This window comes from Calypte anna, chromosome 1 (assembly GCF_003957555.1).
Source record: "Calypte anna isolate BGI_N300 chromosome 1, bCalAnn1_v1.p, whole genome shotgun sequence".
NCBI lineage: Eukaryota > Metazoa > Chordata > Aves > Apodiformes > Trochilidae > Calypte > Calypte anna.
This window is the reverse complement of record NC_044244.1, coordinates 84,566,490-84,591,568: the sequence shown is the minus strand read 5'-3', so window position 1 is coordinate 84,591,568 and position 25,079 is coordinate 84,566,490. Positions and strand designations below refer to the sequence as shown.

Below are 25,079 nucleotides of genomic sequence, written 5' to 3'. Positions count from 1 at the left end.
ACACTGCTGCTGCAGCACCATAGGTCACTCTTCTCTACATTCAATGTCCTTGTGCTGAAGAGGGGCTGAGTTTTAAGTACCTGTTTGATTTCTAAACAGGACATCTGGACTTACTTTCTCAAGGAGACTAACAGAATTCAAAGCTAAAAAGAAAAAATTACATCCTATTGCTTTTTAACAAATCTCCCTTTCTAAAGGTTGTGTTGCAGTTGTTAGCCAAGGCCAAACTGAAATAAACTGTTCAAGATAACATCGCGAACAAGATCACCAGTTCTAGTACTTCCATCATAGGACTAATGCATAGTTGCAAGGACTGCATAATCAATACCCCTTCCACACCAATGAACTGATTCTACCCTGCTCTGGAAACTAGTCTTTTAGAACATGGTTTTGTAAATAGAAAACTACAGTAGGCCCTAAAATGACGTTCCCTTTTCTTTGAAGACACATCTATATAAGACAGCTCTTCTAGGCAAGATCTGGTGAAAGGCCTCATCCTGGTTGGGCTAGAACATCAGTGAATAGGGAGAGCACTACAAGTAAATTTCCATCAAACCCATTTATAAAATCTAAAAAGTATTGGTCATTACAATTCAACATGCAAGAGTTGGATCAAAGCAAAGTTAGAGGCAGGAGCACCTGACCTGACATTTCCCAGTGACCATCTGCCTGTTTTGCACAATGTAATACCCAAGTCTGGCCTAAAACACTGCACCAGCAGTGAAGAAAGGGAGGACAGCTCACTGACACCACATTTCCTCAAAGCTGGTTACTCACCTTCCCCACAAGCTGCACAATCTCAGCAAGGTCCTCTTCCTCCTGTAGGATTTCTTTGGCCTTTGTCCTGAGAGGGACAAACTCTGTAAAATGTTTGTCATAATATTCATCCAGGGCACGTGTATATTTGCTGTAACTGATCAGCCAGTTGACAGAGGGGAAGTGCTTTCGTTGTGCCAGTTTCTTATCCAGGCCCCAGAAAACCTGTCAGAAGGATCAATCAGTGCTCCAAATGAAAAACAAACCAAAATAATTGAAGGCAATAAAAATTAAAAATTACAAAACCCAAAAGACTGCAGAAAACACGTCTGAGCAAATGCAACATGGCAAAGTCTATCACAAATCAGAGCCCGAGAGACAAAAATAAAGCTGCTTTATATTAATTTGACCATATCAGTGACTTTCAAATATACTGGTCAAAACCTGATGCATCTTTTAAGCTGAGTTCAGATTTCTTCAGCTTGAGACTCCTCATGAGGGAGAAGTCAGCTCTAACAAAGACAATGACAATACTGGAGTCTCAGTTGAGACCTATTGCATGCAACTCCTTTTCCCAAAACAGGACTGCAATCAGTTGCAAGATATTCATCTACCAGTCAGCTGCTCTGAAGACTTTTTTTGTGACTTCAATGAAACTATTAGGAGTTGCTCACTTTCCATCTCAGCTGAGAGAAGCCACGTTTGAAGTGAAGCTCAGTGCAACTGGGAAGCACATGGGTATTCCTGAGCAGTCAGCATTGTAAGGAATTGCTACCTTTACTTCTTCTTCCAAAGAAATCTCAAACACATCAGTTCAGAGACCATCTCATAAGGTCATCTTTTGCACTGTTAGAACATTTTCCAAAGCTGCTTGAACAAAGCAGGCAGAAGAGACACATCATCATGGGACGTACCTGAACAATGCCCAGTGTAGCAGATGTGACAGGATCAGAGAAATCACCACCTGGGGGAGAGACACTGAGCAGGAAGAGACAAGGAAAAGTTATCAGAATTGCTTTCACAGTTTAAGCTGAAGTACCAAACATATGACTGCACAGCTCAGCCATCACAGAAGCCAAGGAAGTCAGCATGATTTCAGGTAAGCTACAGATTGCAAGTTTCCACTGCAGAGTGCTTGATGCATACCCACACAGATGCAATATCAAGCATACTATGAAATACAGTTCTATCAGTGACTGATTGATTGCATCAAGGTATGATTTCAGTCAACTTAGCTCCAGGTGTAGTAACTCCAGTTTGGATTATCAAAACTATCACAACTGGAAGAGATGTGCTACCACCCAGCGTGCTGACACAATACCATGAAACAGAGCGTAATTGTTATTTACAAAAAATAGTAATTTGAATTAGAAATTATTTGAGATACTCACCTAAATGATACCACTTCAAATTAATTTGGTCTTGACACCATTATAGGTCATCCCAGAGATTTTAAAAAATACAAAATCTTCCAACCCCCAAAGCACAATACATTTGTGTACATATGCTGTGGACAGCAGAACTAAGCAGAGCAAAGAACAGACTTCAGGTGTTCTCACAGATGCTAGAGGTTCTCTTGGAAATGTGTTGGGATGGAACTGACTTTGCCTATGCTATGATATACAAATCAATACATGTCTGCAAACCACGTGCTTTTCACAGCCTGTCACAGCTTTAGATATGCTGTTCCTTATAATTCTATTCTACATAAGCAATAAAACCATTATTTGTTATGCCCTGAAGTGGAGCATGCACTGCCCCTTCTTTCCTGCTCTGAGCTTGACATACTGTTCAGTGACAGCTCTAACAACATTGTTCCTTGAGCCATTTGCTCCAGTTGCTGCAAGTGACTACAATTCCACACCTCACAGAACTACCTGTCCACATTCATTCTTTCTGCCCCCATGCACAATTTAGCAGCAGCTGAAGGTGAACAGAGACTAAATATCTACCTACTCATTCACATATTCTTAGTTCTGCAGCTGCACAGAGCAACAAGACCTTTTTAGTCTGAAAAATGGGTACTTTGACATACAAAAGCAGAGAGGAAGAACTGCAGCCATCACAAAGCAAAGCAATGTAACACTCACGCTCCAACAATGCTGACGCTGCCTTCCCTCTCAGGATTTCCCAGACATTTCACTCTGCCAGCTCGCTCGTAGAAAGAGGCCAGACGGGCACCAAGGTAGGCTGGGTAACCACTGTCTGCAGACACCAACACACAGGAACTGAATCAAAGGCTCAAGAGTTGAAAGGATGCTGTACAAGACTAGACTGAGGAAAGACTGCTCACCAGCTGGCATTTCAGCCAATCGCCCTGAAATTTCTCGGAGGGCCTCAGCCCATCGGGAAGTGGAGTCTGCCATCATACTGACATGGTAGCCCATATCCCGGAAATATTCAGACAGGGTGATTCCTAGAACAAAGACAACAGTGGGATACAGATCAGATTGGAATTCTATGCTTCTGTGTTGTCCCTAAGATGCAAATAAGAAAAAATTATTTAAATTTACATTTTGAAGGGAACAGTCGCTGAAAGTTATTCTTTCTTCCCACTCTATCATGTCTTTGCTGTCTTTTTGTTTATTTCTTCTCACTCTCCCCATTTTTGCTTATGAACCACTCTAGCTCATCTCACATTCTCATGTATTCCTTTGAAGACAAACAGCAATGCCACTGATGCTACTCTTTGTCTTACTGAAACCATGAACAAAGCCTGTTCTTACAAAAAAGACCTTAAAAAAAATCTCTAAGACACTGCAATAGAAAGATACGTAACCTGCCAACTCAGAGAGTACTATTCTGTCTCATTAAATGGCTGTGCTTGTCAGTAAAAAGCCACTCACAAATATTTATATAATTAACACACAGAGAAAAACTAGATGAGAGTTGGTGCAGTTCAGTTCACCTTATAAGTAAAATTTACTCAATATTAGGAAATCACAGTTATATACAAGCAAGCCAGATTTAATTAAAGTAGTAAAACTTCAAACAGGCAAGGCCTGAAAGGGTTGACTGCTGAAATTAAACAGGTTTCTTGATACCAACATCTCAGAAACTGAACATACTGAAGTGTGGTGGCCTGCTCTACACATACAACTTTTTCCATCCTCCTGTAAATCTTACCAGTATAGATAGAGGCTTCTCTGGCAGCCACAGGCATGTTGGAAGTATTCGCTACAAGAGCTGTTCTCTTCATGATGCTTTCTGTCTTGCCATCAACTTCCATTGTTAACTAAAATGCAAAAAAAGGGGGGGAAAAGGTGACAGTGTCAGGTTTTGTTTTGTTTTGTTTTTTGTGTTGTTTTGTTTTTTAATGTATCCCCGTTGATCCCATTTCAATTAATGATGACAAATCCACTGCATCAGGAAATATACCATCCTCTAAGCATACTACTTTAGGAGAGCTAAATATCTTAACTTCCTGTCATGAGTTCAGTGGGAATCAGACAGCTTTTTTTCTCTGACCTACATTGATACAGGTTTGTCTTTGACCATTTGGCATAAAAACACATAAATAAACCATGTGAAGCCTCACTAACAGCTGAACAACAGAATGCATATCCTGACATTTGTGTAGAATTCCACTTACAAATATCTTGGGACTTACCTTTTCATGACCTGACCACCTTAGCCTAACATTTTCATCTTGTTATCAAACTCACCCACGCCTTTTATTCTTTATTTCTGATAGGGGAGCGTCAACCCAACAGCCCAACAGTTTAGACTATTTAGCTTCTTCCCATATTTTAAAAAAGCCCATGCCACAACTAAAACACTAACGTACAACAGCAGGTAGAAGGACTGGTAAACTTCATTGTTTGTTTGTTTTTTTGTTTTTTAATTCAGATATTTTCTACTTCCTTTAGAAGGTATTCCAAAGCCTAACATGTCTAACTAGTACCTGGTAACTTTGTACCACCACACTACACCCTCTTAATACAGATGCTGCATTTGCCATACCTGGTTAAATTACAAAAGTCAGAGACATTACCAGTGAAAGGTCAGGTGCTTATAACTGTGATAAACTACAGCCTAGCATTCATTTTGGCTTTATTTTAAACAAGCTGGAAGGTACACCCAGAAACTAGCCCAGATGTTTACTGAGGTGCCACTGAAATTATTCTTGAATGAGTGAAAAGGGATTTCTGCACCTACAGCCAGAACTTACAGCAAGGAGATAAGATCACTTCAAGTTAATCTACCAATACAGATTGTAGATTAATAACAAGTCTTTACAGGAAGGCTTACTCTCCATGAATTCTCCATACTAACCTCAGGGAAATCTCTCAGGACTTCAGACATTTCATTTCCTCGTTCTCCACAGCCTACATAAATGATGACATCACTGTTGGAGTACTTTGAGAGAGACTGTGATATCACAGTCTTCCCACAACCGAATGCCCCAGGAATCGCTGTTGTGCCCCCTTGTACACACCTGAGTAAAGAAAAAGAACTCTGATTTGCGAGGAACTCAAAATCAACCCTCTCTCATCTTAGAATGTTTTCCAATAAAACTCCCTAATTAAAAGCAGAGTGACAGGAGTCACGTTTAGTGTTTTGGGTGAGAAATACAGAGGTCTTTCCCTAAACTGAAAGAAAGACTGAGGGAATGAACTATCCTGCTCTTATTCTGCCCTTCAAATACATGACTTATGATGGTACAAGAGCTCAACTTTCAAGCCTGAAACATAGCAGTCCTCACAGCTGTAAGCAACAGTGGAATGCATAAGCTAAGAAAAGAACAACTGCACTCAGCTTCCTTAATTTTAGGGCCAAAATTACTGAATTTAGTGCCTTGGAAGCTAACTGTAATTAAAAATGTTCATTTCAGCAGCTAAGTGCACCAGTTTTCTTAGGTGGTGACCCTAAAAAATCATTGGTACCTATGCAACTTCAAACCCTGGAAAAAGATCCTAGTTGTGTTCAGAGATACCAAGCCTGGAAGTTCCAGCCTTTGAGTAGATTTGGTATAATTATGTTAAGTTTATGCTTGCCTGTTCTTTTCTAGATTAATGGACTAGAACTATCTTGTTACACTTCTCTTCCTTTTCCCACTAGCAGGTTTTCCTCTCAGATATAGAAGTCTGAGGAATTCAGCAAAATATTTTTTGAGCTTGTGCTGCAATATGTAGTGAAAGCCTGAGGCCTGTTTGCCTCTAAAAAAACAAACCAAAAAGAGTAACATCACCTTCCTCTGCTTATTTCCTCAAAAGAAAGATTTCTTACTAGAAAATAAAAACTAGTACTTACGGGAAGAGGGCATCCAGGACCCGCTGGCCAGTTAATAAAGGATGATTGGCTGGTAACTTCTCAGTAACAGGACGGACTTGACGTACAGGCCATACCTGGACCATGGTGAACTTTTCCTTCACACCTTCAAACTCCAGCTCTAAGACAACATCCTAACAGACAACACCAGACACCTGAAGTAAGCAAACAGCTGCACACAGGACTAGCAGGCAAATTCTCATCTCAACTACTCTGCACTGGTAGGTCTCTGACACTACCACAGATTTTTTGAAGCCTCAACATGCTGTTGCCCCTCCTGACGGGTGGGATGGCCTATGGGAAGAATCTTTCCCATATTTACAATGCTACTGGGGGGAAAAAATGTGCAAGATGAAGCTTCAGCAAAAAATATGCTTTTAAGGAGCATAGATATTCCATAAAGGTCAGCAAACACAGGATACTGAAGTTCCATTGGCAAGCTGAATACATAGCAAGTAACTGCACAAGATAATCATACAACCCCTGCAGGCAGGGTAGAAGAGGTGATCGTTAATTCTGATGCCTTTTGTTGCATGCAACACTTTCTAGTTGGCATCATGCAGAACAAAGAGTACATCAGTTTTATGAAAGAGACACAGAGTACACCTGCAGCTGCTGTTCATGAGACTTACTGAAGTGTCATAGTTTCCTGGTGGAGCAATGTATGTAACTGTACCCTTGCTCCGTGGGGGCAGCATGATTTTGTGTTTGATAAGGGAGTTTTCATTCACCACACCATAAATATCTCCACCAGTGATGTGGTTGCCAACCTAAAATCAGGACAGATTATTAGTCACAAGTGAGAACTTCAGTTTTAAAAAAGAACCTTGACAAAGAACTGTATAAAATAACTACAGCTATTAAGTCTGGCACTGTGATTACTCCCTTTATAAATGCATTGCTACAGCACAGTACCCCATTTACATAACTCATTACACTAACAGCACACTGCTAGCATGACTATCTGGGTTCAGAAGCCATTCCAGTTCAAGGCTCAGACTGCAGCAATTACTGTCTGATGCAAGGAATTTTCTTTGTTTCTTTTATATCTATCAGTTTAGTGTGTTGAGTGGAGGAAGGAAAACACGTTAACCTGAGAAGCTGGAAAAAAGAAGATATCAAGGGCTAAAGCTGACCCTTTCCAGCTCTGAGGCTATCTTCACCATCCATGAAACATGTTCTGCAGTTATTCTTTTTGCTTAAGTAACATCTTCTCATGCTTAGCGCAACTCCACTAACTTCTTTAGGGTTTTGTAAATACATTCAAATTCACAACTTTCTCATATGTAGCAAAACCAGACATTAAGATGCATTGAGTAAGTTTTGATGATCCCCATCCAGTCCTCATTCATACATTGCTACCACCTCATAGTTCCCCCTTCACAAACTTAACAGAGCATTAACAGTAGCTCCCAGCAGCCACAGTCTTGACACTCTGCTCTGTCCCTAAGCTCTAGGGGCAGGGGTAGACAGTCTTGTCAGAACCTACCCGCAGACCTTTGAAAGGTGCGAAGTCCCATTTGATATCTCGGCTCAAAGCTGACACATTGACTCCTCTAGGGATATAGATACTTTTGGTCAGAGCGCTGATGTCTGAGAGAGGCCTCTGGATACCATCAAAAATAGCTCCCATGATGCCAGGCCCCAGTTCCACTGACAAGGGTTTGCCAGTACGGAGCACAGGATCTCCTACAGAGACACCAGCTAAAGATTTGCTAAGGAAAAGTTCATCCAGAGAATGGGAAAGAAACAGGGCAGAAGGCATCACATTCACAGCATCGTGCTCTTAAACCACCAGGTAATATTTTTATTTCTAAATTATGCAACATCATTTGAGAAGCACATAGACTTTGTACTGAACTGAAGCTGAAATTGCTAAAGCAACGAAGTTGCTTATCCTTCAGAGAGACAGAGAAGAGGTTAATATTCTACTTTATGATCATTAGTTCAAGTTAACTATAGGGATGAGCTTACTGTAGCATCCTTGCCAAGCAGCAGGATGACAAAGTCAGGCATTTCTTAAATCTCTTAAATCCTGATATCTAGAAAGCAGGTTTGATTGTTAAAGTTAAAACACATAATTTTTTTGCATCAGAATTTGTTACAGAACATTACTGTTTTGACCTTAAGCCTTGCACTATCTTTTTGATGAGAGCCTGTTTTTTTAAGGCAGTTTGTCCAAGGCCAGCATAATTTCCCACCTATCTGATACTAAGTTTTCCAGTCTATGCAGTATCTAGACTCCAAAGATGAACAATGGACTTATCTGCAAAGGGTCAGAAGTTTGGCAAAAGGGCCTGCTAGAATACAAAAGAAACCCCTCAAACCCTATTCAGCAACCCTATTAAACTCCAGTTAACTTCAGAGAGTCTTATGACATAGCCCTCTCATCAGAGAGATAAAGGTAGAGCATATTTAAACTTTTTCCATGTACTAATGGAAGGCTACTAGATTTTACAGTGATGACAAATTATTAGGTATAACTGGAGTTAGTCAACAGCCTACCATCCAGCTCCTTTGAACACAGCTTTGGAAGCCAACAGAGGCTTTTTCCTAGCCTCTACAGACACACTGAGCTAACTCAAATTTAAAACAGTATGAAGAAAAAAAAAAAAAAAGGTCTGCCTTCAAGTTTCATGACTTCCTTTTTAACATTCTCTTCTATACGTGTAATACAAGGTACATTTAAAATTAACTAGATTTTAGAATATATGCTTCATCCTAGCTGGACCAAGATTCTGTAAGCACATTGCAGAGGCAAGAATGTATTTTGTCTGGCAAAATACTCTGCCCATAAGACTGCATCCTTTATACCCACATTTCCTATTTAAGTATTATACAAACCTAGTTTTCTAAAGCAAATAAACAAAATGCAATATATACTGCTTGGTAGTTTCAACAAACAGACCTCAAATGTCATTTATGGTGACATTTGTCAAACGACATCCTTAATGAGCAATTGTAATAGTGAAATTAAAATTAACTTAAATGCTAAGATACCCATTATTTAATTTCCACATTAAAACAAAAACAAAAGTTCTCAGTCCACAGACAAGCAAGGTAAAATTTGACTCAAAACTGTCAGAATTTACAAAAGATGTGCAGAGTAAATGCTACTGCCTGCTGACATCAGAAGTACCAAGGGCCAGTCCCAGTAAGCCCTGCTCATCTTCTTGACCCTAATCACCACCATGTTCTGGACTGGGCAGTCTGGTAGGCCCAGAGGGATCAGCAAAAAGGATACAAGTTTCTTCGTACACCTGAACAGTTGCCAAGTCACCTTCCAGTCGAATAATCTCCCCCACCAGCTCACTGTGGCCTACTCGAACCAGCTCGTACATAGCAGCACCTGCCATATTGCACGCTGTGACCACTGTAGAAGACATATGCACAGGTGAGTATTTTTCCTGTAGCTCAAGAAGTTTACTCATCAAGAAGTTAGTAAGAACTGCATGGCATAAGCCTGGTATTTGCCCATATCAGAAGTGCATTCTTGATTTCACAAAAGGGTTAACCTGGCTGCCACAAACGCTGACATTTCTAGTTTAAAGCCAAAAGGAAAAGTTTCCCTATACTTTTCACACTGTTCATTCATGTTCAATAAGAGGACACTATCAGACTGTAGTAGTTCCCAGACAATTCACTCCTTAATCTCTCTTATCTACTTAGAGAAATGGTGAATATTTGGGGGCTCAGAGATGCAGTGAACTTTGACAAACATGTTACATATGCACTTCTCCCTTTCAGTTAGCTGAGCTGCATTCTCATCTCATCAAATTAAAAACATACAGGAAAATGGCAAAAGTTCACCTTATACCTGGTAGCTACATAAACCTGTAGCTGGGGACAAGCATTTTCAAGCCACTCAAACTTTTGTTTACCTGGATGTTAACAAAATATTTCCATGTATAGATCAAGCCAAGTTGCCTGCTAAAGGCAATATATACAAGGTGTAGAGAAGCAGATGGCTACAAAACTTTCAAGATAACATTATTTTGATGTTTTATTTTGTAGAAAACTGACATACACCTTAGGGCACTTAAGCTTCAACAGATGAAGACTGCTTGACAGCATATTTAGGGCCTGAAACCTCCTACTGTTTTGAGTTAAATTTCAGCAGGTCAAACAAGCGGCTTAGCTGCTTTTAGGATAAAATGTATCAAGTCTTGTCTTACAACATCAATCTTGAACCTAAGATTCACAAATCTACACACACACAAAAAAATACATTTTGCATTTCTTAGGAAAGGAAGCTAACAAATTTAAAATTGTTTTTAAGTATCACTTCTGCAGCTAAGGATGGGCAGTTAAAAAATAGGCATTTATTTAGGCAGACATGAGCCAACAGAACTTCTTATTCATCAAATAACCTGCATTAACAAAAATACATGTGATTCTTCTGTTCTCACATTCCCATCCCTTCCTTCAGCTCTTGAAAAGAATTCAAGAGGGACCAGAAAAGACAGTACAGTCATGGAGTATTAAAAAGCTGTTACCATCAGAGCTTACAGAAACCATTTAATCTGATCAAGAAGGAGAGTCCTCTTTCTCCCCACCCACCTGACACTACCACTACACTTTGCCACCTTCCCTGAACCTTTCAGCTCCTCACTGACCTCCTTCAGCCCATGGGGCAGTCACACAGAACAGCTCTGTACTGGTAGGGGACTGAGTATTGCAGAGAGCAGAGTCAAACCGCATAGTAAACAGACTATGCGTCTCATACCTTTTTAAAGAGGCTTAGTACTTAGGGCCTGCAGACTTCTGATCAAGTGGCTTTAATTCATTGAGGAAGTTTACTACCTGTTATTTTTATTTTTATTATTCATCAGCCAGATTCTGCTCAATACATCTTTAATTAAGATTAATTATCATTAACATCTTGTTGGTATCTTTCTTACTATTTTATCAGTTATCTTTCTGAACTCCCCCTTCTCCCAAAAAAAAGTCCCACACAGAGCTCTACAATACTCCTCCACTTCCAAGTGAACGAGATTCACAAGACACTAGATTAAACAAAACCTATGACTTCCTTTACAAATTAATACCTACCTGGTCCTGAGACTCCATGGACATAGCCAACAAAAGCCTCTCTGTCCTCATCACGGATTTTAGGTAGCTTGGAGAAGTCCATTTTGCCTCTTCAACTGTACAGGAGGCAAATAAGAAAAGTCAGCTTCAAAGAAAACACACATGTAAGAATTCTCCTTTTCCTTCCCTGTGCTCTCTCCTTGTTTCCAGTTATAGGGAATTCTGAACCCATAGCCTGAAGCACCTTAACCACACTGATTTTAAACCCATAAAAAGTTAAAAAGTAACTCTTTGAACAAACAAAAGAACTAACAGCCCCTATCACAGAAAACCAGGGTGGAACATCAATCCATAATATGCTTCACAGAACAACTCTGAGTGAAACAGTTCCTCTCCAAAAATGCTTTAACACCTTCAGCTATTTTCAAGCCAAATAGTGCTCAACTATTTTAAAGCCAAATAATGGGATATTTAAACAATGGAGAATCTCTTCTCTCTTCAATGCGCCATCTAGCCTCCTTCAAAATCTGGACTTTCCCATAAGCAAGGAATGTTCTGGGGCTATGTACTGCCACGGGTATTTAGAAAGCAATACTACCCATATTAATTGTGAAAAATCTATTTTTGCTTTCTCAAGTTGCTGGATCAGTGTTCAGAGGAGGAAAATTGTATTTTCATTGAGACAAACAATGACATAGTTTGTCAGTAACTGCTTAGAGAACCTAAACAATGGGCACAGAAAAAGCTGTCTTAGAAACAGACCTGCTTGATCCACATTTGTCCTGTAATTGACAACTGGGCTCTTCTGCTTCTGGTGCTGATAAAAGTATTTAATGATTTCCCTCTGTCAGCCCTTAACATGCTCTGCGTTACCTTGGAAACGGATCAGTGTTAGAGAACCGTAAAGCAAGTGTTAAAAACGCTGACTTTTCAGCAGTAAAATTTTTACTGAGAACGTGAGAGCTATACGAGTAAAGCAGCGCGCTGGGCGGCTGCGGAGACACAGCTCCAGCAATCGGCTCACACCTTCAGTAATGTAAAACCGGCCCTTTTATACTTTTCATAAAAACCCTTCCCCTCAGTCTCCCATCAGTTCATCATTGGTTCCCATCCCGCGGGCTCTCCCAGCACTGGTTCCCGTTTCGCGGGCTTTGCTCTGTTGCCGAGGGGAACGGTCACGTGACGTTACTGTTTCGCGGGCCCCCCCGGCCGGCCCCTCCTGTTTTTCTGACCCCTCTTCCCCACAAGCACACCCGAACATACACCCCAAACAAACAGCCCAAGCAAGCATTATTAAACTGAAAGATACGCTCAACAAAGCAATAAACCAGTTTTAAACCCCTGTTTTTCACAGCAAGTCTCTACCCATTTCTACTGCATTGACACAATCACAAGACTGGTGAAAGGTGTGCTATGGCAATCCTAGTATACAATGCTGTCTACACATGAACAGGGCCTACCCAGATAAAGCCCATGGGGTTTGGTGATGTGAACCCTGTGAGGAATCTGGTGATCCAGTCCTTGTGAGAAGCTTAACCTAACCCAGCATCTTCTGCAAGGCAGCAAACACAGAAGCATAGTCAGGCTTGCAAACCTGTGCAGTGAAGAACACAGCTACATTGCCACACCTTCCACCATCATTAAAAGATGCTTTGCTGTCTCTTCAGGAGTAGCAGGTAAGTGACATCTGCAATTCTTAAAATCTTATCTTGGGACCTGGGAGTCTGGATCGACAGGAAGCTGAACATGAGCCAGCAGTGTGCCCAGGTGGCCAAGAAAGCCAATGGCATCCTGGCCTGTATCCGGAACAGCATGGCCAGCAGGTCCAAGGAAGTGATTCTGCCCCAGTACTCAGCGCTCGTGAGGCCACACCTCGAGTACTGTGTCCAGTTCTGAGCCCCCCAGTTCAGGAAGGATAGCGAGGTCCTGGAGCAGGTCCAAAGGAGGACAACCAGGCTGGTGAAGGGACTCAAGCACAGACCCTATGAGGAGAGGCTGAGAGAGCTAGGGTTGTTCAGCCTAAAGAAGAGGCAGCTCAGGGGAGACCTCATCGCTCTCTACAACTCCCTGAAAGGAGGGCGTAGCCAGGTGGGGGTTGGGCTCTTTTGCCAGATGACTTTCAACAAGACAAGAGGGCACGGTCTTAAGTTGTGCCAGGGGAAGTTTAGGTTAGATATTAGAAAGAATTTCTTTACGGAAAGGGTGATCAGACATTGGAATGGGCTGCCCACTGAAGTGGTGGATTCTCCGTCCCTGGAGATATTTAAAAAGAGACTGGATGTGGCACTCAGTGCCATAGTCTAGCAACCTCAACGGTGGTTCAAGGGTTGGACTCAATGATCTCTGAGGCCCCTTCCAACCCAGCCAATTCTATGATTCTATGCCCATTTACCAGCTTTTTAGTACTATACAACTAATCCTCTGCCCCTCAGCCTCTTTACCAATCCAAATATTTTAAACCACTGGCTCTGCTCTGTAAGAAAACTATCTCAAATTATTTCAAACTCCTATGTATCCTGAACAAATAGCTTCTTCCAGGCTCCATGTCTCTCTGGAGTGGCTTGTGTAACATGGCCACCATTGACTCATTTCACAGCAACCTCCCCAAAAGCCGAACCTGACTGAGTCACCACCAGCCTGGAGTGGAAGTGTTAACTGCTCCCAAGCTCAGAGGCTCCGTTAGGTCTCTCTACTCTCCATAATAACAGTTTATCCTTTAAGCTGCCTGTTGTTTAGGCACAGAAGAAAATTTTCCGTATTTTTAAATCTCCTCTGACAATGGCAGACAGGAAGTCCTTGCAAAGCAATCTTCAGTTCCTGAGCAGCTGGTAAGAGCTGGTTCTGACCAAATGAATATAACTACCTCATCTTTTTTGCTTTTAGCAATTTAACAATTGCCTTTAACAATTTTGCTTTTAACAATTTAAAACAAAAACTCAAGCACAATTACTTTTCATACTGAAAAAACAGCCAGTCTTACAAAATCACCCCAAATAGTCTTAGAAAATCACCACCATACAGAGCAATCTCTGGAGTCCTACTGTCAAAATCTTCTGAAGAAGCACGACAAAGAAAGAGCTAACCCAAATTTTCATAACTAAATTCATGACACTGTTTGGCAAGTATACAGTACAGGGTCCTATATGAAAAAGTGAATTCATAACAGCAAGGAAAAGCAGGAAAAACACTAGCCAGTTTAACTTCATATCCAAAACCTGCAGGACAGCTGGCCACACTTATAAAAAGAAATGCTGTTATTTGTCCCTGCATAGTTATCTTGTGCTTGAGAATTAGAATTACAAATTTACATTTAGGTAAAAAAATCCTTCAGAAATATTTCTTTACCTACCTACACTGTTAAATGTCTTCATTGTTCATAATCATATATAACAAAATTCCATAAAGCACATCACATATTGCTGAACATACCATGTGTGTTCGCAGTTTATACTTACCACAGAAGCCATGATACGGAAGCATTTTAGAAATCTACCAAGTTTCTACAGCCTTTCACAGGCCTCACTCCAAGGCACTACATGCAATCCACTCCTTCAAAGCCCCCTAGCACACTTTCACAGGTAATTAATTTTAATCCTTTCTGAGCACAGATGCCTCTTACACCTTTTCAACTTACAAAGAGGAATATTCTTAATCTTAAATAGTTCAATGATTTATTTTAAACAGGCTTTTAAGCTCTAGCATAGTCATATTCTGTTTAACAATGCTAGAAAACAAAACAGCAGTTGCTGCAGAGCCATTTCTGACTAAATTGTGATTTATTGAAGTAATTTTGTAGTCACAATTAAACAAGAAGGGACCAATGACCTGAGCTTTCTATCTTGGTAACAGTAATGTGATTGCAGAGAAACCCCAAAAATTTAACTATACTGCTCTCAACGGCAGAGAAACATGTTTTCTATTACAGTTCCTTGTTTTTGCTTCAAAGATTTAATCAGTGCCAGAATTCACACGATAAGCTGACTGCCTTACCACAAAGATCTCTTCATAATTAAGTCTCCAATGAGATTTTTAGAAGGATCCTTCTAAGCAAGGAAGAAAATCCATGTCTATTTTATCATATAAACACAGATCCTTACCTTGTTTAGCAGAAACAGAGTATCAAAAATCCACAGACCCAATGAAAAAAAAGACAGAAATCAGCAGTTCATCACCACCACTCACGAAATACTTGTCCTTCTAGTGCCCCTACACAGAGGGATGAGAAAGCCTGCTGCAGAGGGGAAAGAAATTTCTGACACACAGCAGAGGCACAACCACCTGACTTGATGAGTCATCAGTCTCCCTCTCTCCCACCAGCGCCGAGCATTGCCGCAATAGCAAACCAAGCAGCTACCTAGAGCCCAGCTGAACTCCCATCTGTGCCCTCCTTGCTGCACAGCACCCAGCATGAGACACTAAAAGAAGCATTTGGCTCCTGCACTAAGGACCTCCTGCAAAGCAAATAATCGCAATGTCCCAAGTGGTACATACGACATAAAAATCCTTAAAAGAGACATGCATGCTTTCTGCGAGTCTATTTACCTACTAGTCCTCCCCCCATCATATATCCATGTCGGTGTCTGCTCTGTTCTGGAAGAGCTTAACACACCAGCTGTTTAACAACATACTGCACAGGGAGGCTGCTGAAGACACTGCCACACCGATTGTTTGAGTCTCCAGAAGAATCTTGTCCAAATAGAGAGTCTTGTGGGGCTTACTGCTGCTAATTTCAGAAACCATTCCCCTAGTTAGCAGAAGCATTGATGCAACATCCCACATCTTAGCAAAGCAGACTGACATGCCACCTTGAGTGCCAGCTGCTAGAATCTGTCGCTAAGGATCGACAGGCACTGATATTATCCTTTATGTCCTACAGAGCAGGTAATGTGCTCCTCCCCAAGAAGCTGAATGAGCTGAAGAGTTTCCTGCAGTCTTCACAACTTGTCAAGACTACCTTTTCAAGTTCTAGTATTAGCAACACACCATATTGGGACAAAAGCTTAAATATACAAACCAAAACTGTAGCAAATAGGACAAAACCAGTAATTCAGAACCAGCAGTATTACATCAGTAAGTCACCAGTGCTAGGATTCATTCTGCTGGACTAACTTTGAACTAAGGCTACAGATTTTAGCACAGCTGAAACAGACTAATGTACTTTGACTTCCTACAGCAGAAAAATGAAGTCAGAATATAAGCCCTTACATTCAGGAAAAGTTAAAGGCATACATAATAAAGCATAGCTAAATAAAGTTTTCCAAAGAAGATCCTGCCTTCTCTTTTTCACAAAACGCTAGATGTTATAAGATACTGAAGATCACAAGCCATGCTGGACAGCTAGCTTAACATCACATTTAAGTCTTGCTTTAAAATCAAAACTACCAACATTTACTGTATTCACCTGAGCAGACTTTGGTACAGTGTCTTTGGTACAGTACACAAGTCCTGCTCTTCAGCTGTATTGAGGAAGTGGTGCATGGGCCTCCTCAGAAGTAATAGGACAATCACTGCCATAGATTTCCTGTAACTTGAACAGCTCATACTTCCCCTTGCAAAATGATATTTTTAAGAGGAAGCACTGAAAAAAAACAAATTAAAAATGCAGTGCCTAAGTTACTTGACAAACACAAGTTTAGTGGCATTTCTCATCTAGAATCTGGAATGTTGTCCCTGAAAGAACAGCACACCCAGCACACTCTTACACAGGCCAACTGGAAGAAAAACCATAGTATTCTCATGAAATATGCTCTTTAATAGTCCACAAGGTTGTAATTTCACTATAAAACAGTAGGGGGGAAAAAAAAAAAATCACACCAGATTTTTCAGTCACTGAAAAGAAATGCTAAGATTTGAAGGTACCTCTGGAGATCATCTAGTTCCAACACCCTGCTCCAAGACAGAGCTCAGGGCCATGTCCGACTTGGTTTTGATTACCTCCAAGGATGAAGACTCCACAACTCTCTGGCCAATCCATTCCAGTGTTCAGTCACTCTCACAGTAAAACACGTTCTCACTTAAGTTTAAAGGGAATTCTTTGTATTTCACTTTGTACCCATTGCTTCCTGTTATTCCAGCAGATATCACTTGAGAAGGGTCTTCATTTTCTTTGCTCCTTCTCATTAGATATTTATTTACTTTAAAATAAGATTCTCTGAGCCTTCTCTTCCCAAAACTAAGCAATCCCAGCTCACTCAGCCTCTCCTCAAATGAAAGATGGGTCTAAATGTTAGTGATCTTTCTGGCCCTTTTCTGGACTCACCCCATCAAGTCCATGTCTTCCTAATGCAGGCCAGGACAGTGTTGGCCTTCTTTGCCACAAGGCTGCATTGCCAGCTCATATTCAACTTGGTGACTACCAAGACCTCTAGTCCATTTTCTGCAAAAGTATCTTACAGCCAGCCAGTCCCCAGCCTGTTGCAGAGCATTCCTCCCCCAATGCAGGACTCTGCAATTGGTTGAGTTTCATGAGACTCCTGTCTCATGGAACTACTCCAATCTGTGGAGGTTCCTCTGAAAGGCAGCACAGCCCTCTGCTATGTCAGACACCTTCCAACTTTGTATTATCTACACTCTAAGGAAACCATTCAAGACTCAACACAATGATATGTCTTAGTCTTCTCTTCACACAAAGCACCAGGAAGATAACTGTACCAACCTTGCCATAAACCTAGTTAGTAATAGCATTGTTTCTTACATTCAACAATATCAATTTTCCCATTTACTCATTCATATAATTCCAGCTGCCACAGGGCACTTTGAGGCCACCTCTGCTCTTGATAGGTCAGAAATCTGCCTAAGTGATGCTCAGCTACATATTGTGGATCCATCTGCAATCATACAAAACAATTCATTTCTCACATTTGTTCTTGGGTGTTATAAAGCCCCTTCCTTTCACACAAACCTTGCTACTCAGCACATGTACAGGTAAACACAGGTGTATTCAAGAGAAAAATACAGGAAATAGAATCATGCTGCCACTGCCAGCATAGCACACTCATCCTGAAGTCTGATGCTTTCAGGAGTTACAATGGCTACAAAGGGAGACTAAAAACATGACAAATTGCAAAGCCTGTCAGAAGCCTTCTTCAAAATAAACAGGAACTTACCTGTGGGCATGCCAATACATAAAAGCCCAATACTTCAAGCAGTACCATGCGCACAAGCTAAACACATAAAAAATGTATTTATGTTTAATACATATTTACAGCGTCTAGTTCTACAACAAAGATGGGATGTGATGTCTGTCCAAGAAGTATCACCACCACAAATTGCACTGAAGCTTTTATTTAGAAGCTGGGGAGATTCCCTCAGTTAGCCCAGAACAGGACTAGAAAAAAGTCCTGTTTGAACATGACTGAGAAGCCAGCAGCAGTGATAAAACTAGACAGAAAGGCCAGCAAGGCACCTACTGCATAACTGCTTTGACCCACTGAAGATTTGATGTGCTTGGTAGATTACTACCCTTCTGACTTCAAACACAGTTGTCATGCTGTATCTAGAATTTATAAAGATCCTAGTTTCATCAACTAAAATATTCCTGTTAAGCCCCATTGTTCAAGTGAAAAATAATCTTCCACCAGCTGACTGCTTATACACTACAGAACTTTCCCTAATAGGGCTCTGTACACCAATTCTTCCTTCTCAGCCCAGAAGGCTTCTTCAGAGAATCCTGAGAGGTAGAAATATATGAGCCTCCCCTTATTTTTTACTTGCTACACTGCAAAAAACTTGATGTTCCTTTCAGCCTGCTACACATCACTCCCCTTCTTCATCTTAATAGACTTGCACACAAAAGAAAGATCTAATGCAATTGAGATCAAAGCCGTAACACAGAGTACAAACACAATATTCACTTCTGTGTCCCACAGTCGTATTATTTTCTTATCCTGATCCTGTCGTTTAGCTACTAGGGCTGATAAGTTATGCAGCCATCTGCTTAGTGTGATGCTCAGTCATTTCCACTAAACATGTTCATACATCCTACATGAAGACAGGGTGAGATGGTTGGAGATGTTCTGTCTGGAGGATGACCCTATAGCAGCCTTCCAGCACCTAAAAGGTGCCTATAATAAAGCTGGGGAAGAACTTTTTACAAGGATATGTAGTGAGAGGACACAGGATAATGGCTTTAAACTGGAAGAGGGGAGATTTAGATTAGATGTTAGGAAGAATTTCTTCATTATGAGGGCAGTGAGACACTGGCACAGGTTGCCCAGAGGTGCTGTGGAAGCCCTCCTCTTTGGAAGTGTTCAAGACCAGGCTGATGGGACTTGGAGCAATCTGGTCTAGTGAAAGGTGTCACTGCCTATGCAGGGAGGTGGGGCTAGATGATTCTAATGATCATCTAGATGGTGATCTTAAAGATCTAACCATTCTGTGATTAATCTCACTAATATCACATCAAAGCTAAAATCTACTCTTGCTTTTCTTAAATACAGGTCACTCTTCTTTTAGGTGCATTTGACTGAATTACTTGAAATATTTCTTGTTGCAAATGTGACAAATGTGAGATGAACACAAAGCTGCAAGCCATTACAGCAGCAAACTTCATTACAGTTCAGCAGAGTCACTTCCAAATAGTTGAAGATTTTTATGGGACAAAAAGATGTGCAATCTCATAAAACAATTATTTCTAAAACTGTCAGTCAGGCTCACTTTTGTATGCAGAAACATACAAGTAATTGGGGCTTATTAAAACACACTTGCTCCTCTATGAGTCTCACCACTACCTAACCTGTTGTCCCTAAATGTAATAGCTAAAAGGACAAGTTTGGAATAAGCAGTTCATTGTTACACTTAACTTTCAGAGCACTCTTTAAAATAGAGACATTACAGAATCTTCAGCTTGTTATGAGAGGTATTTGATAGTGAATTTCAAGACCATGTTCACATTAATATATCAGATAAAGATCTAATAACCCTAGCAGACAGAAGTTCCCTTTTATAGCACTTTGGTAGAGTGAAGCGCTTGGCTAGAATCACAACACACATATGGCACTGGATTTCAAGTAAAAGGAAATTAAGTTGAGGTCAACTTTTGGAAAGTTGAATGGAAAATTTCATCTTTATGTTTTAAAGCAAGTTAAACCACATTTGGAGATTCTATGTTCAATTACCTGAAGTATTTAGAGCTTCCTTAAAACATCCAGAGCCCCTCCAACATACTAAATTTTAACATTGTATAATCTGTGTATTGTGGTTGTTATCTGAATATCTGCAAAGTGATGCAAAATTATCTCATGATAACAAAACCCTCAAGACTTCAAAGATTTAGAGGAAAGTCACATAACAGAACTTCCTTTTTAAGAGTCCTTATCGGTGTTATCTGTATTTAGCCAAAAATACTACTCTAGTTTGGTTTTGTTCTGAAGAACTGCTTTTAAAGGGATAGTTTTCATAATGAGAAACAATGATGTAGTCTAATAATGACAATAACCAAAAGTTCGAACCACTAACTAAACTTTTCATAAGATTAAGGTTTTTTTGTAGATTACAAAAGATTACTTGCCTATTTCATAACAGGCAATATTTAATAATGTTCATATATTATTAATATATACTATTAACAAGCAAGTAACTGTTCAGGCTGTTAAAGGAATCTTGCACACCTGAAAGCTTTTCTCTAGCTATAATAAACTATTTAAAAAAGGCACAGCTTTCTCTCTGTAAAGGTATGCCTTTACCTTTCCATAACCTTTCTATTCCTCATCACACCTGGCCATCTCAAACACAACAGAACTGCTACTTGTCCTTAGGGCACAAAATGCAAACCAGCAGCACAGACATTCAGACCACCTGTATTTTACATAGTCTTAAACAACAATAAACAACTTGAAACAAAAATAAACCACTCCAGCATGCAAGCATGGCTTATGGCATCCTAAAGATGGGACCCAGCAAGGGGAACACTGCATCTTCACAGCAAAGATTTTGGCATTTGTTTTGGGATGCCAACTGGCATCAGACTGGTCAGCTGACAGTTCCCAGTGAACCAACATTTCAACTTGGCCACAAGAATCCTTGCAATATGAATGAGCTTCAACTGATAAAAAAAGACGAAGATAAGACTTGCACATTACAAAGATACCTGCTAGGAACACCACTGTCTCTTGAGAGTTTGCATTTGCAATGTGTCTATTTTTGTAAGTTCATTTAACTGTTTAGCAGGATGTCTCTCAGCTCACTGGGGTAGCAATGGTCTTCAAACTTACTCTTCTTGGGATTAAACAGATGTCAGATTCCCCAGCACTATAAAATGTGACCACAGTGGCTGGTTCTCATACTAGTTTTAGTACTTTTTGATCACTTCTAATTTGAGTATTTTAAGACACACACAACAGGCTCTGCAAAATGTTGTAAGCTATTACAAAATAATGGAACAGTCAACAGCCACCATGTATTAAATCACTGTTTAATTATTTCTGGAGAGAACATGCAGTGACACTGTAAATTCACTGCTACACACACTCAGAGGCAAATTCAAGCATATGAACCCAGAAAGCAAATCCAGCAGCTAAAACTGATGTCCATCTGCCATTTAAGTGACAGTAACAAAGTCTGTTACACTATGACTTTCAGGATTTACCCATATACATCTTACTGGTTTTCATTCAGCATATAACTTCAGTAAAGACAGACCTTTTAAGTCAAAGCTTATTACAGCTGCTATATGGAAGTCTAAAAAGCTAGCAGCAAACGGTAAATCTTCCAAAGCAGTGGGAGGGTGTTCAGCTTTGGGAGAATTTGACAAACACGGAACAAATAAATGCGCAGATGAAATAAGGTAACCAAACCAAAACCATTTCTGAGATAGTAGAACTTACTGCTATGACATATGACCAAACACAAAAATTTACTATAAGCTTAGCCTTCCACTTTCAAAAGGGAGGACAGACTAAACACTGCAAAGTGAACAAAAAAACCCATTTTCAGAACATAAAAGAAAGTACAGGAATGATAGCCGGAAGATTCAGTCTAATCCAGTTTTGCATGTTGGACCTTTAGTTGATTATTACTGGAACAGATCTCTAGTTCTCTGTGTCCAGCTGAAAGGCTAAAGAAGTCACATGTTTTAAGACAAGAGTCTTAGGACTAAGAGTAAATGAGCGTGATATTCCAGTTGACTAGTTCATCTATTTTCCTTGGTATAGTTCCATTCTAAAAAAAAAAATCATGTGGATAGAACTGTTCAACAATACCTCAATATTTCCAAGTCTAAAATTCCCCACTTTTCTTTGTCACCAATGATACAAGCATGGAGGAAAGAAAAACTATTTCATATCCAAGCAATGTAGGGTCGTGAGTTTTTTTAAACAGAGAAAGAAAGGAAAAGAGCAACTATTACCTGGCCAGAAATAGCATGCAACAACTTTTGATCAACGCCAGCGTATATCAATTAGGTTTATCCTGTAATTTTTTTTTTTTTTTTTTAAAGGCCGGGTAAGATCAATTAGGAACAGAACTTTAGTTCACAAACATTTAAAATCAGGAGGGGAAATGTTGGTAGGAATTTTCAGGGCTCAAGAACTCAAAGACACAGTATTACAGTGTCAAAACACTAGAGGTGAATATTAGTGCCTCTTTATGTATCTCCAGAGGAATCACCTGGTAATCTGCAGGTCTACAGCAGTTTTGGATGACAACTAGTAATACCCATGCATGTCTGGAAGATAAACTTACAGTCATACTGGGGAAAGAAAATTTAGAAAACAGAAGCACACCAAAACCTGTAGACTTTGTAAGTTAGGTATACAATAAATAACATATACTTAGACCTAGATAAAAAATAAATTTAAGCTATCGCTTCATAGAAATTAGGTAATACTAATCATTTGTAGTTGGACTTCAATATTAGCACTATCTGTAGAGAACAGTTCTTGACTGGAAAACGGAAAGGCTGAACTTAGAGGAAACAGAAATCTTGTGTTACTATTGCACCACAAGACTTTAACCCCCATTTGAGCAGTCAGCTGATGCCAGCAGTCATTTTCCAGTGTTGTTCTAATTTCTCAGTCTCCTTCCCCATCCTCTGAAGTGGATTTCTATGGTGGTTCATCAATTTTTAATGCCATGCTTTGTCCCCAGATTATAGAATTAATACAATTTTTTTTCCCACACAAAAGTCTTCAAAAGACTTGACATTATAAGTTGACAAGCACAGCAAAAATAACCTGATATTTTTGGTAATCGCTGATCTCACTTCATGTATTAAGTAGAAAACAATGAAATGTAGATACTATTAAATATTTAAGCTTACTACTCATTGAAAAGTCCTTTCAAAGTACTGTACAGCAAAGCCAAACATTTGGCTGCTGCAGACCTGCAGAGTGCCACAGTCAGCGCAAATACAGTAACTTAACAATATAATCAGGATCTGCCTCAGCTATTCGAACTTCACTTGTAGACGCCAATCTACACTCAGCATGTTCTCCCTGAAGTGCTACAAACGGGTAGGCTAATAAACTACTTTAAGCACGCTGTCAGTAGGTTTTCCTCCTTTTCTACCCTCTCTTCATCAAGCAGTATTAGCATTTGAAATACCATGCTAGATCAAGTAGCAAGTGTACTTTGCTGAAGTATTGCATTACAATGAATAAAACTATCACTAAACTGCTGTTATTCCCAGGTGGAGTGTAAATTCTCTGATGGAAGCTGCTAAAATGTTAGTAAAAGATGACTTTGGGCAACTGCAGTGAACTTGATATGTATGTGTGTCGTGTACTCTTAAGCCACAGCTATCTGTAAGACGGACATTATCACTGAGAACCCAGTCACGTAAAATTTCTTCCTTGCCTTTCAAGTGAATTTCAAGTGTGATGTTTGGAACACTTCATCTGAATGAGGACTTTGTCACCAGCTACAAGAACAGGAAATACATTTGATTTGCCCTATTTTCACCTGCAAAAACAACAGGTAGGTCCTTTTACTACGGGAAGGTTGTGGTCAGAAGCCAGTAACAGAATTCCTACCGTAACCTTGCTGCTCGCTGCAGGGCTACAGTGAAGGAACAGAAAGATTCGGTTCCACCCACACAAGATGGTGGGGTGACCCGGCACAGAAACCACAGCCACTATCACCACTTCTCTTTATAATGGATTCTACTATAGCCTTGGGATATCTTGTCGAGCAGTTTCCTGAGTGGTCAGCACCTCTTGGCGGAGGAAGCCCTACTCAGGGAGCTGCTCTGCTTTCCAGACCTTTTCTCCCTGAGAAACGAGTCCAGGAAGAGCACGGCGGCAGTCAGCGGGCTCTCCCGGTAGGGACAAGGCAGACAGCGATGCGCCTTACTCGCTACAGCCCGAGCCGAAGAGCTGCCGGGCCCTGTCTCCGGCTCACAGCACAGCCCCCTGCCCGCACCGCCCCTCGGGGACAGGAGGTGAAGGTCGGCGGCCCAGGAGACACCCGCTCCGCCGGGCACTCTGCGAGCCTTAACCCGTCCCCCCCACGCCCCGCTCCCGACGCGCCCCGCCATGCGGAGGCAGCCGTTGGGGCCGCGCGCGCTGCCTCAGAGGGCGGCTCTCGGCGCGGAGAGCGTTGCTGCTGCTGCCGCCGCCACCGCCCCTCCCGGGCCCTCCGGCATAACGCGACGTGCCGGGTGGAAGGGAGACGGCTATCGGGGGTGTGTTTTGGGGAGATGAGGAACAGAGCAGGGTTGTGGCGGGGGAGGGAAATGAGACTCCTCACCTGCTGCCCGGCACCGGTACACTCCGCTCCCTGCAGCGGCGGCGGCAGAGGAGGAGCCGGATCAGCTGATGCCGGGCCCTGTGCGCATGCGCCGGAGCTCTACTTCCTCCGCCCCACGTCCTTTCTCGGCTCAGGCTGCTCCTTGCCGCCCGCGCGACCAGGCTGCGGGGGCTCGCGATTGGCCGCCCGGCACCCACGTGGCGAGGCGCGCCCGCCTCCTCCCCGCGAGCCCTCCCCCTCCCCAGCTCGTCACGCGCGGCTCCGCCGCCCCGCCCCTTTTCCCGGGGCGGGAGAGGGGCGGGAAGGAGGGAATCAGGGGGAGGAGGAGGAAGAGGAGG

The 25,079-nt window shown here is 41.3% G+C and overlaps 1 protein-coding gene across 2 annotated transcripts in view; it reads right to left on the bottom strand.

The window, feature by feature from the left end:
• The window catches only part of ATP6V1A (ATPase H+ transporting V1 subunit A), a 31,014-nt gene extending 6,099 nt beyond the window's left edge, over positions 1-24,915 (bottom strand). The window contains exons 1-12 of one of the 2 annotated variants that reach the window (XM_030447640.1): positions 24,742-24,915; positions 11,080-11,174; positions 9,272-9,400; positions 7,517-7,731; positions 6,660-6,797; positions 6,010-6,161; positions 5,032-5,194; positions 3,883-3,991; positions 3,050-3,172; positions 2,847-2,961; positions 1,671-1,734; positions 778-981 (exon numbers count right to left, since the gene is read on the bottom strand). In XM_030447640.1, the coding sequence (XP_030303500.1) occupies positions 778-981; positions 1,671-1,734; positions 2,847-2,961; positions 3,050-3,172; positions 3,883-3,991; positions 5,032-5,194; positions 6,010-6,161; positions 6,660-6,797; positions 7,517-7,731; positions 9,272-9,400; positions 11,080-11,161 (1,494 nt within the window). In that variant the 5' untranslated portion in view covers positions 11,162-11,174; positions 24,742-24,915. Of the gene's footprint in view, positions 1-777; positions 982-1,670; positions 1,735-2,846; positions 2,962-3,049; positions 3,173-3,882; positions 3,992-5,031; positions 5,195-6,009; positions 6,162-6,659; positions 6,798-7,516; positions 7,732-9,271; positions 9,401-11,079; positions 11,175-15,155; positions 15,437-24,741 lie in introns of those variants that run through there. The other variant, XM_030447648.1, reaches the window with a different exon arrangement.
• Between the last annotated feature and the right edge of the window lie 164 nt (positions 24,916-25,079).